At 48.8% G+C, this 12,849-nt stretch overlaps 1 protein-coding gene across 5 annotated transcripts in view; it reads left to right on the plus strand.

Annotated features, from left to right (window-relative positions):
• Positions 1-3,877: 3,877 nt before the first annotated feature.
• Positions 3,878-12,849, plus strand: part of PBX3 (PBX homeobox 3) — a 115,506-nt gene continuing 106,534 nt past the window's right edge. Inside the window, exons 1-3 of one of the 5 annotated variants that reach the window (XM_039323047.1) lie at positions 3,878-4,010; positions 4,640-6,079; positions 7,829-7,902. In XM_039323047.1, coding sequence (XP_039178981.1) covers positions 5,883-6,079; positions 7,829-7,902 — 271 coding nt within the window. In that variant the 5' untranslated portion in view covers positions 3,878-4,010; positions 4,640-5,882. Of the gene's footprint in view, positions 4,011-4,330; positions 6,080-6,633; positions 6,972-7,828; positions 7,903-12,849 lie in introns of those variants that run through there. The other 4 variants (XM_039323049.1, XM_039323046.1, XM_039323051.1 and 1 more) reach the window with 4 other exon arrangements.

Below are 12,849 nucleotides of genomic sequence, written 5' to 3' on the forward strand. Positions count from 1 at the left end.
TCTCTCTCTCTCTCTCTCTCTCTCTCCCTCCCATCAAAGGTATAAATTACTGTCCACCATAAAGTCTTCACTCAGGTCATCTAATACAGATTAAATAGATAGGCATAGACTACACCAGGGGTAGGCAACCCAAAACACTTAAAGAGCCACTTGGACCCGTTTCCCACCAAAAACAAAACACTGGGAGCCGCAAAACCATTTTGATATCTAAAATGAAGATAACACTGCATATATCCTTTTTTACCTTTATTATAGGTGTGTGTGTGTTTTGTGTGTATGTGTGTGTATGTATGTGTGTGTGTGTATATATATATATGTATATGTATGTATGTATACATACACACACACACACACACACAGAGGTAAAAAAAGGATATATGCAGTGTTATCTTCATTTTAGATGTCAAAAGGGTCTCTCTCTCTCTCTCTCTCTCTCTCTCTCTATCTGCCCTTGGTCTGCCACTCCTCTTCCCCCGCTCTCTTTCTTATTCTCTCTCTCTTTCCTCTCTCTCTCTCTCTCTCTCTCTCTCTCTCTCTCTCTCTCTCTCTCTTCTCCCCCCCTCTCCTATCTGCTGCTCACCTGACAAGCTTCAGGCTGTTGTCAACAAGATCAGGGGTAGGCAACCTCGTCTCTTTTATGACTCATGGACTTCAACTCCCAGAATTCCTGAGTCAGCCTAGCTGGGCTAGCTAGCTCTCTCCTGCCCTTCCTGCTTCCTGCAGAGACGCAGCAAAGGGAGAGCTCCGCCCAGTAAGCTTTTCAGCTCCTCGGAGAACACTGTGAGTGCACTCTCTTTTTTATACACACACACACACACACACACAGAGAGAGAGAGAGAGAGAGAGAGAGAGAGAGAGAGAGAAGCCACACACACACACACAGAGAGAGAGAGAGAGAGAGAGAGAGAGAGAGAGAGAGAAGCAGGGAAGCGCAATTCCTCTCTCTGTCTTTGTCTCTCTCTGCAAAGGCAGAGGAGGCTGGGAGCCGCATGGGAAGGCTCAAAGAGCCGCATGCGGCTCCGGAGCCGCAGGTTGCCGACCTGTGGACTACACTATTGTCCATTGTGAAGTCTTCATTCAGGTCCATCTCTCTGTCTTCCCCCCCCCTCTCTCTGTCTCCCCCCTCCCATCAACAATACAAATTACTGTCCACCATGAAGTCTGCACTCAGGACCTCAGATACACATTAAATAGATAGGCAGAGATATAAGCTGTCCATTGTGAAGTCTTCACTCAGGTCCATCTCTCTCTTCCCCCCCTCCCTCCCTCCCTCCTCTACATAACCCTACCTACTGCTTCACATGAGAATGTGAGGGAAAAGGAAAAAAGCTGCTTGTCACCTCCAAAGCCTTTAAAAAAAACCCATTGAAGTTGTCTAATTTTTTGCTAGGTTTTTAACCTCTAAGAATGGGATCTTACTGGGCGGCCTGTCCCCAAATCCTCCCTGGAGTAAGGGGGGAAAAACACACAGCATTAGCACCAAATAAAATAAATCCATTGGCCCCAGCTCCCCCCATCAGTACTCAAGGGATTCATGCTATCCAGGTGGTCCTCAACTTACAACTGTTTATTTCATGCTATCCAGGTGGTCCTCAACTTACAACTGTTCGAAGTTACAACAGCTCTGGAAAAATTGATTGTTCTTCACTTAGGACTATTGATGTGTCAAAATCCAGGCGCTTGACAACTTATTTACGACGGTGTTGCAGTGCCCTGGGGTCAAGTGATCCCCTTTTGTAATCTTCTGACAAGCCAAGTCAAAGGGGAAGCCAGATTCATTTAAGAAAGTTTGTAAAATGGGCTGAAATGTGGTCGTAAGTCAAGGACTACCTTGTAACAGATTCTGCCCTCCATCAAGTTCTGAAGACTTTGTCTCCATCACAAAGAGATTCCCTATCATTAATCTTAATGCCCATCTGCAACCTGTTTTTTTTTTTTTAAACAAATGGTATAATTGTGCGCAAATGTATAGCTCCTTTCTATCATTTGGTGAGCTCTGTGCGTGACAGAACCACGGTTCCCAGATTTCCCAACTTTAACTAGCATCTAGGTGACCTCCAATTGGGAAAAACTGTTCTAGGACTAAAAGTTTGTGTATGTGTTGTTGCTGCTTCTGGGCCAGCTGATGAATGAAGACAGGTAGTGGAAGAATTGTTGCTTACTATAATTCTGCTTGAAGCACCCCACCCTCCCCCCATATTTTGTAACATGTAATGTCCAAGAATACTTATTAAGAGTGTCTCCAATTATATATGTAGCACTGCAACAGGGAGCATTGGAACCATAAATAAAAGCAGACAGGAATAAATTCTTAATTAAAAATGCATTAGGAATTACAAGCATAATTTACTAATGTGCATTGGAATAAATTTCCAACCGTAATATTTTTAAACATGGCATTAATAAATAATGGTAAACAGAATGTTGATAAAAAAAATCTCCATAAATTAACTACAGTCCAACACGCCACATTGTTAAAGAGTTGCTGGGAAATAAATTTTATCTGACAGAAGCAGGTTTTTTTGTTTTTTTTTTAATACACAATTGCACAGGAAGGAAGAAGCCACTCCGGGGATGGGCCAGTTGGATTGCAAACTGGCGAGCTCGGAAATTTTTCTTCCAAATGCCTTAAATCCCAATAAATGATGTTACAGAACGGGCCAGGAGGACTTGCCTCCGAGCATCCTCCAAGGGCTTCGGTCGCGAGGCAGGCGAAGATCCCAGTTCATTTGCAACGGACTCTTCAGCCGCTGGATCAAAGCCCTTCCCGGGAGCAGCGGGCAGCAAGCGGGGCGTCGTGCATGGGCTTGGCCCCGCTTTGCATGGGTCCCAGGCAGGGGAGGATGGGTTTTGGTCCTCCTCAAGGCCGGGACGGTGTCCTCAGTCCTGCTTCTGAACCTGGGTGGAGGCAACCCGGGCCGTGCGGAAGGGGCAGCCCTTGCAAAGGGTCGCTTCTCCCCCCACGAAGCCAAGCGGGGCTCGGCGGGTGGGTAAGCTGGCCCAGGTCCAGGTGGCAACGGGCAAGGAGAGACGGGCGGGCGGAGAGGCGGCGATGTTGCCAGGTGGCCCTCGGGAGGGCGCCTGCACGGCCGTGTGGGCAGGCGGGGGTCGTGGGAAGGCTGCCAGGGTGGACGCGTGTAGGACGCGAGGAAACGGAGAAAAACCCAACCGAAGCGACAGCGACCGTCGCTATAGCAACCGCACCCACAGCACAGGCGCACCGCCCTCCGCCTTTCGATGCCCCGCCCCGCCCCGCGTGCCAGTTCGAACGCGCCAATCGGAAGTTGCGCTGCCCTGCGCTCCGCCTTCCTCTATCACCGCCCTCTGGGATTGGTGGAAAGCGGCTCGTGCCCTTCCTCGGAGAGTTCTGATTGGCCCGCCGCGATTCACTCTCGGAGAAGGGGAGGGGGCCGTTTTTGCATTTGGTACAAGTGTGCCTCAGCGACCGTTAGTGACCGTTCCGAAGCTGCGTGTCGGTTGGGTCGAAAAAAACCCAAACCGGGTCAGTTTTCGTTCTGCGCGACGTTAAAAGCGGCTCCCGGTTGTGAGGAGAAGGAGGGGGAACAAGGCAAGCCCATTTTCCTCCTCACTTTGCCCACGTGACGGGCCCCAACTCCTCCCTCACGCTCCCTTGGCAACAAGACGGCCTTCAGAAAAAGCCAAGCCGGGGCACCTTAACCACGCCCCCCACCGGGCGGGGCTGAAACAGTGACGCGAGTGGGAGGGGCCACACACCCTCACGCACACAGAAAGCAGAAGCCGAGAGCTTCTAAAGCCGAGGAGGCGGAGCTGGGGCAATAAGGGCGGGGCCAGCAGAGAGCGGGGCCGGCTCCTGGCGCCGAGGGGAGGGGGGAAAAAAAACCCCATCCTTACAGGTGGGAAGGCGGGGCATGCGGGGGCGTGGCCCCCGATAAAAAGCCGGCTCTCGCAAGCGCGGCCAAATCAGAGCGATGTGGCACCTTGGCGGCGCCGCCGGGGAGGCGGGGCGGAGTACCTGGCTGTGGAGACAGGTAAGGGGCGTGGCTTAGAGGAGAGGGAAGGCGGGGCAACTTTCTTAAGCGGGCAAGGCAGCCCCACCTGCCGGACAGGAGAGCGAGGGACCGGGAGGGCGAGCGAGGGAGCGACCCGCCCCCTCCAGCCCTTGCTTGGCTGCGGAGGGCGCTCGGCATCCCTCTGGACCCGCCGCCGGAGCGTGTTCCAAAGTTCCGAGGGGGCGGGGCGTGGGAGGGGGCGGGCCGAGGGGCGGGGCTCTCCATCCCCTCCGGTGGCTCTCGCCGCCGCTCGCCTCCTTCGCCGGGCGACACGTCGGCAGGGTGAGTGAACGGCGTTGGCAGCTTGTCAATCGCTCACCCCGACGGCGATCAAGCAATACAAATCACACACACACACTCACTCACACACGCACAGTCACGGAGCGGCCGGACCCATAAATTCCAGCCGGCTGATATATATATATATTTTTTCCAGGGGCAGCTTGCAATTATTATTATTATTATTCTTTTTCTTTTCCCTTCCCCCTTTTTTCTCTCTCCCCTTTCCCTTTTCCCTTCTTCCCTCTTTTTCCCCTTTTCTTCCCCCCCCTCCCCGTCCACTTTTCTTTTCCTTTGTTTAATTTTTTTTGTGTGTGTGTGCCGTGCAGAAGTTCAAACTTTTCTTCCCCCTTTTTCTGGCTTCTCTTCTCTTCGCAGCCTCTGAGCCCGCCGAGACCGAGAGGCCGAGACTGCTGGTGATGCTTTTGTTTTTCCTCTCCGGCCGAAGGACGACTCTCTCCGCCCTGACCTGGGGGGGAAGGCGGCTCGCCCCCTGCCCGCCCCCCTCCCGCTTTTAAATGTGGCCCTTATCCAGAGCCGGGGATGCCCGCCGCCTACCTGCTGCTTGTTTTTTCCCAGAAGAAAAAGAGAAATTGCCTGGCCCAGGCTCCGCGTCGTAACTTTTTAAGGATTTGAAAAAAAGCCTTTTTCCCCCCCTTTTTTTTGTCCTTATTTTTTTTTTCATTTTGGGGGCTCTCGCTTTTGGGGCAGCACCCCCCCCCCGCTCTGCCCGCTCCTCCTTTGTTTCCAAGAAGAAGAAGGAGAAAAAAAATCAGAGGAAGTGAAAAGAAGAGGGAGAGAGAGAGAGAGAGAGAGAGAGAGAAAGCCGCACAGACGCACCGACACACAGAGGAGCCGAATCCGAGTCGGAGGAAGGGACCCTTACAAGCCCGGCTCGCTCCTCCGCTCCCGCCGCCTTGGCTTCGGAAGGGAAAAGCCCCCCAGCCCAGACACGACCCTCCGGGAGCCGAAGAGGAGGAGGACGAGGAGGAGGAGGGGGAAGAGGAAGAAAAAACCCCGCGACTTTAAAAAGCCCCCCCATCCCCCGCCGCTGCTTCTGCAGAAGCCGGCCCCGATCGCCGCTGGATCCCCGCCGGAGACTGGAACTCTAAAGAAGGGGAGCCAGAGCGGGAGAGACCAGCCTCCAGCCGGAGCGATGCCAGCCTCGGGGATTTAGCTTTCGGCTCCCCCCTTTTTTCCTGGCTCCCTTCCTTTCCCGCGAGCGGCAGGACCCGCGCCTGGTTTACGGGGGCTGGTTTACTTTCCCTTTCTTGCTTTGCCCGCTTCTCGGCCAAGGAAGGCTGCTTTTTTTTTGCTGCCTTTCCCCCCCCCAAAAGAAAAACCTCGCTTTCTCTGGCTCCCTCTCCTTCTCCCCTTTCTCTCCTTCCTCAATTCATCCCTTCTCTCTTTCCTTATCGTCCATTCTCTCCTTCCTTTTCTCTCTTCTTCCTATCTTCCATTCTCTCCTTCCTTCTCTCTCCTCTCATCTTCCATCCTCTCCTCTCCTTCTTTCCTCCCCCCTCCCCCCTTCCTTCTCCCGTCCCCAAAGTGCCATCCCCACGGCTGGGCAGCATGGACGAGCAGTCGCGGATGATGCAGACGCTGGCCGGCGTGAACCTGGCCGGCCACGCGGTGCAAGGGGGCATGGCTCTGCCGCCTCCCCACGGACACGAGGGCGCCGACGGCGACGGCCGCAAGCAGGACATTGGCGACATCCTCCACCAGATCATGACCATCACCGACCAGAGCCTGGATGAGGCGCAAGCAAAGTTGGTCTTTTTTGCCACCAGCCGGCCAGGGTTGGGGTGGGGTGGGAGCTGCGCGCGAGATTGTCTGTGGTGTTGTGTTTTTTTGTGTTTATGTATGTATGTATGTATAGACAGATAGATACGCTGTTGATCTGCTAAGCTATTTTTTTGCTTGCTTGTTTGCCAGCCTCCTGGCAAAGTCCTGCTGGCATTGAAAGCTGCTTCTCTTAAAGGCAGCCTGGAGATGCCAGGGGCGAAGGCATTGCAACCCCCCTCCTTCTCAAAAGGAAAACCTCTGCAGGGGAAGAGAAAATGGCAATCCCATTAAGTGAACCAAATAACCCCAGATTAGCATCCTCTCCAGGTGCCAGTTGTTTATGTTGCTCCATTGGGTGTGTGTGTGTGGGGGGGGGAGATTGATCCCCTTCCCAAATCCATAATCCTGAAGCAGAGCTTCCTTCCTTCCTTCCTTCCTTCCTTTGCAATACCCTTGAAAGATGGGGAGTAGCAACTTCCGCGCGCACACACACACACACACCCATCATCTAGTAGACATACCTAGGAATGCCAAGGGGAGAAATGGCACCCCCAAACAATCAAATCCTTGGAATGCTGAAGGAGTTGCATCTCTTCTTTTAAAAAAAACAAACCAGCAAAGAAGTGGGCGCTCTCCTCGCTAAAGGAAACATTGCAACCTAGCCCCAAATATCAAGCCAAGCAAGCAAGCAAAACAAAACAACAGCAAAAACAAAAAAAAAATTGACGGAGACTCAAAAGTTTGTCCCAGGAATGGAGAGATCGTGTCTGTATGTGCAAATGATCTGAGAATTTGTTTGTTTATTATTGATTTGAGGAGGGCCTGGAGTTAAGCTACAGGCATGGCTGCTCACAGTTCTTCCAAAGGGTTGGGGAGGTGAGTAGAGGGAAACTTAGCCTGTTTGCCGCCCTCCTTCTGGGTCCTGGGCCTCCCCCAAACTCTGCGTTTTCTTTTTTTTTTAGAAAATTTTGAACCTTGGGGTGGGGGGGGGGACCGGGTTCTTGTTATTCTCAAAAACCCCTTCGGCCTCTACTCTTTTACTTCTCCTTTCCTGTCTGGAGTGTGGGTGCTCTAAATAAACATGGGCCTGCTGAGGAACATGGGAAGAGAGAGGTGCCCCCCCCCCGACATTTAATTAATTTATCTATTTTGGAAACCTTTTACCAGGCCCTCCGTTCATACAAGGCCGCCAAAGCCCGGAGTTGAACTCTAGAAGTTCCTTCTCTTTCCATAAATCATGACTGCTGATGGAGCCTGCCTTGACAAGCTGTGATTTATTTTCCCCAAGAAAGGGGCTGGGAGATATTTCAGGAGTGACTTTGGATTTGGGAATTGGGGGGGACAGTTGAGAGACCCCCCCCAAACTCTAGTTAGTTGTTGTTAGTAGCCTCCACTGTTTGACCAAGACCTCCCCATGTCCCACGCACCCTTCGATTCTCACCTTTGGGGCTTTCTCTTTGAACTTCTTCCTTCCTCCACCATGGAGCTCCCTTTCAAATGCCTCTTTTTAAGGACAGAAAGAGTGCCCCTGCTGGGGGGGGGCGTGCGGCAGGATGCTTAAAAAAGAGGCCCCAAGCTTGTACTTAAAAAAAACAAACCCCAAAGTCTTAGGACAGAAAGGGTGGCCTCTTCACCCCTCCCCTCGGGATAATATATCTTTCCTTCCCTTTTCCTGGATGTTTATTTTTCCTTCTTCTCTCTCTCTCTCTCTCTCTCTTTTTTTTTTTTTGCAGAAAGCACGCGCTCAATTGCCATAGAATGAAGCCGGCTTTGTTCAGTGTCCTGTGTGAAATCAAAGAGAAAACAGGTAGGAGACCAATCCAGCTTCGGAGAAAAACAAAACAAACAAACAAAAAAACCAGGCCCTTGGCTCTCGTACCCTCATTCTCCCCCCCACTCCCGTTACCCCTTCCCTCCCTGGATAAACAGGGCCGCAGACTTCTTTTCCTCAGCTTTGGGAGAAGCTGTGTTCAGAGCCGCAGCCATCTTTGATCTGTTCTCATCGGTTTGTGATCTTTAGGTCCCGAAGCTGGTGGCAAAAAGAGCCTTGCAAAGGTGGTATTTTGCTCGCTCGGTCGGTTTTGTTTGGAACCCGTTGGCCAGTTGCAAAATGCAGTGAAAATGGAAGCAGGTTCCCCTCCCTGCCGTTTCTCTCCAAGGGGGAAAAGCACCACGAGTTCAGCTGGCTTTCTATTCTGTGTCTGCCTAGCCGCCTCTGCTTCTGAAGTAACAGGGGAGCTAATTACAATTACAGAGGGCGGCTGAGCTAGGAATTTGCTGGATCCCCTCTGGTGTTTTAATTGTTATGCTCGCTGGCGAGAACATCTCACTGCAAAGCCTCCCTGCCCCTCTCTTCCTGCTTCGGATTTTCTAGGGGGAAAAAAGTCCTGGTTGTTCCAGAAATGCTTTAGAGGCTGCACAAAACAGCCCAGGATTTTTTTTTTTTTTTTTTTTGCATAAAGGGGTAAATCAGACGTGATTTCATCTCCTTGTCTGGGGGAACCTTCCACACACCCCGGCAGTTTCGATCTCCCCCAAAAGAGGGAAGAAAAATTCTGATCTGAAAGTCTCAGCCCAGGGGTCCAAGAAAGCAAGGTTTTATACGCAGGCCAGTTTTAAGAGATGAACGGGGTTCTTAATAAAGGCGCTGTCTGCTGTAAACTTGGTTTTAAAGCTATATTTTCATCATTCAAACTGCAAAGAGTTGGTCTCTTAGACTTATAAGTTGCTCCTTCTAAGGGGCAAAGTAGCAACACTGCTCGGGACCTGTGTGTTGCCTGTGTGTTTTAAAAATTTCTGTGGACTTCCTAGCGGGGTGTAACTCAAGGTTTGTTTGGCATTGTCTCGGTTGGCGTGACTAAATTCATCGGTGTATTCATGCATGTGTGAAATTTAAGAGAAGAACCAAAATAACAGAGCACCTAATACAGGGCTGGTGTTGATTTTCGCTGGAGCGCCTACGGTTGCCAAAACTATATTCATTTTTCTGCGAGTTTATCTGTTTTGTTTTTTTTTCTTTCTTTTAAATCAGAGAAGTTGATAAACTGTTTTCTAATATGTTGTATTATGTGCTGATAATGAACCTTTTTGTCATCTTCGTATTACCTCATGCCTAGAGTAAACGGTAGCATTTCGGTGTGGTTCTGCTTGTGGGGCAGGGGAGAGGGTAAATCCAAAGAAAAAGGTGGGAGATTGACCTAAAAGGATCCTTGTTGGAATTGAAACCCACCCAGTAAGAATCCTGTGAAGCCCCCTCGCCTTTCGGCCAGCGCTAAAAGGAATATCCTGTATCCCCAACTCTGGTAATATATTTACTGCCAGTAAGCGAGCTGGGTCGCCCAAGCAGAATGTGGGAATTGCATGCTGGTGTTCCCTGCCCATCTCCACATTTTATTTTATTTTTTTGAGCCGGGGAAATAAGAAAATAAATGTCAGTTTTTAGGGAATGCTGTTTTCCTGCTGTCTGGACTCTGCTTAGGTGATGATGTCTCTCCGGCTGTTGAGAATTAAGACCTGGGCTCACTTTGTGAGGGAGAGGGACTTGAAAGTGGATTTTTTCAAATTGGGTTTACAGCCTGCTGGAAAAGAAGTGAGGTCTCGAATGCATGAAGGGTGTTTTGGACACCGGTGTGTTCTTCCTCCTTTTCTACTTGACGCCACGAGTCTATTTTGCTTGTTCCTATTTTTCTGTCAATCCGAGGGCCTCTGAGTCCTTTACAGCCGGGCACATCCCTGCTAACTCTGGCCCGTCCTGATGAATTCTCCTTTTTTTTTTTTTTGCCAGCAGTTTAAATCTTGGCTGGGCAGAAAGGAAGGGTGCCAACCTAGAGACACGTTGCTGCGTTTTAGTAGGAAAGGAGAAAGTTTCCAGAAGGAGCTTGAGCGAAACTCCACAGCCCTGTTGGGGTCCTGAAGGAAGACATTGCTTGCTTTTGCTGTACTTTCTCCCCCACCCCCTGTGAAATAGTCAAGACGTTACATTGGCATGTTTTTCTCTGGTGAAGAATAGCAGTTCCCCAAGCTTGGGAATGATGTGAGTATTGCTGTTCTAAGGGGGTGGTGCAATATTTATATCTTTACAGGTTTACTTGAACGGGTGGCCCTTATAAAAGGCGAAGCGCCCTTTAGTTAGAATATTATTATTATTATTATTATTTTGCATGATTGTAGTTGCTTCTTTCTCTCTGTCCTGCACGAGCAGGAGAAATCTTCCTTTTTGCTTTCCCTTGCTCAGTTTTTAAATCTTTCTTTCTTTCTTTCTTTCTTTCTTTCTTTCTTTCTTTCTTTCTTTCTTTCTTTCTTTCTTTCTTTCTTTCTTTCTTTCACCTGGTGATTGCAGTCTGTTGCATCCTATGCAATCACACCCCCACCCAGAAGAAAATAAAGCCAGAGGAAAAAAAAATCTGGTTTTGAGATTATTGATAAAATAATGGCGGCTACTTTTACTGCACGCACAGAAAGGGAAGACAGGGGTGCAATTGTTGGAAATGTGAGGGTTGGTAACTAATTTGGACCTGTAGGTGTAATCTTAGATTTATTTATTTAGGCAGAGGTAGATCTGATAGCACAGCTGCCTTGAGTTGCAAAACGTGCTGTTTAGTTTGGGAATCCTTTTAGGAGCCCATATTATCTAGACTGCCAAAATGCAGCATTTTGTAAATGGAGTATTTGCCTGTTCAAGAACTCTGCTCTTGAAGTTGCCTTCATGGGAATCAGCAGAATTTTAATTTGCAGCCCTCAACCCCGTGTTTAGAACAATGCTTTTTAAAGTTTCCAAGCTCTACCTTTAATAGAGGTGTTTATTATTTTTCCCCCATTTCCTAAATCCTGGACGCTTAGCAGGGGAAAGAAAGGGCTGTTCTCCCTTGCGAATTAGCTTGCTGGGCTAAATGTTTTCCAAACATCGTGTGTTGAAATGAGGAAGGTTATTCTGTAACAATCATAATAATAACAATAGCTTTGGGCCGTTTCCTGGTGCCTGAAATCTTACAGTTAGAATTTTCCCTTCTAAATTGCTCTCCTTTGTGCTTTGCTGGATCGCGGTGGCGTCTTGTTCCGCAGGACCTCTTTGCCAGTTTGGGTTGTATTTCTCTTTTTAAGGAGTTTTCCCTGTTTTGTTTTTTTTTAAATTCTGTCTCTTGCCCAACCGAAATGGCACACATTTACTGAAAAGGGTGTGCCGTTCGTGTTTCTCGGGCTCTAAACCTGCCCGAGTGCTTTTTTGCAATCCAGCAGGAAGCTCTCTATTTGGCCATTGTGCTTTCTTTTTTTGCACAAGTTTGGTGTGCCTCTGAACACGCAGCTGAAGCTGTGCATTGTCTCCTTTAAGAACCTGAGATGACAGCTGCCAACAACAACAACAACAACAACAAAAGCTAATTGAAAGGCCAGCGCAAGTCTAAATGGCTTTAATTCACTGGAAAGTCCTAATAATATACATAATGCCTCGCCAAAGTTGTAGCCTTTGTGAGGCTTTAGAAGCTGGGGACTGACTTGGAAGGATCGTAAAAATTAATGAACTTCTGTACCACGGGAAGGGGGGGGGGGTTGAGGAGAAGCAGCAGGGGAAAAAGTGCCTGGAATTGTATCCTGTTTCTAGGCTTTTAAAAAATTAAAGTTTTTGTTCTGGGCAATTAAGTTTTTGTTTTGCCCTCACGGGTTGTGGGTGATCTATCTCTGGAGGCCCTTAAGAAGAGACTGGACAGCCATTTGTCTGAAAGGAGGGTATAGGTTCTCTTGCTTGATCAGGGGGTTGGACTAGGTGACCTCCGAGGCCTCTGTTATTCTCCATTTGCTCTCTTATTTAAGCAGCCCCATGTGGGGTTCACCTCCAGATGTGGGGGGGGGGAAATATCTGCCTTGTTGCTGTTTTCTCCACTCAAACTATTTTTTTTGTGCTGAGAAAACAAAGGATGGAATTCAGTTGTTTTGCAGGATCCTTCATGGACAGAAATCCTCCGCTTATTCCTAACAATTCGGATCCTGTAGCTTTAAGCCCCTAACTTAAATTCTTCTTCTCCAACTCGTTGTGGTGCCCAGTTTTCATGACACTCTGAGGTGGCCCAAAAACCCAGCCAACCCTGAATTGTTTTCCTTCTCTGCAAAGAAGGGAAACTAAATAACAACAGAAAGAAGAAATTGCCTAGGAAATTTTCTGTATATGCCGGCTAAGGCTGACACCAGTTGTTGGCAAGCAAGGTTTTTTGGCAGTAAAATAAAACAACAGAAAGACAAGGCTTTTGGAAGCTTGCCTGTTTTAAACAAAACCGATGGTGGAATGCTCTGTTTAAAAGTAAATAGACTGTGACATATTGTGCAGCTGGTTTTAAAGAGATTTTTGTGTCCATCTGTATGTTTTGAATAGTAACCATTCTGGTGTCTCGGTTTAAAGAGCGGAGGCAGGCGTCGATTTGGTGCTTTGGGCTTTGAAATATCCCAAGTCTTGAGATCCTATCCTGCCAAATCCTCACAGAAAGATAAATTGTTCCGTCTGAATTTGGGAATAGAATCCCGGGTCTTTTTCTCTCTGTGCCGATGAGAGGGGGAAAAAAAGTCAATATTTTGCACTTTCCCAATTGTTGCTCTTTTTTTTCCCCACCTCTCAAAGGTCTGAAGCCTCATCGACTCCTTTCAAAGAAGTTTGAAGGTGTCTTATTTTATTGCATTTGCCCCTGGAGGCACCGTGGTTAGTGAGGCTGGGAGCCGTATTAGGTTTCCAGAATGCCATAGCAAATTATATGTGAACATGGCGTGT

Source organism: Crotalus tigris, unplaced genomic scaffold, assembly GCF_016545835.1.
Source record: "Crotalus tigris isolate CLP2741 ecotype Arizona unplaced genomic scaffold, ASM1654583v1 scf7180000024153.1733885, whole genome shotgun sequence".
Lineage (NCBI taxonomy): Eukaryota > Metazoa > Chordata > Lepidosauria > Squamata > Viperidae > Crotalus > Crotalus tigris.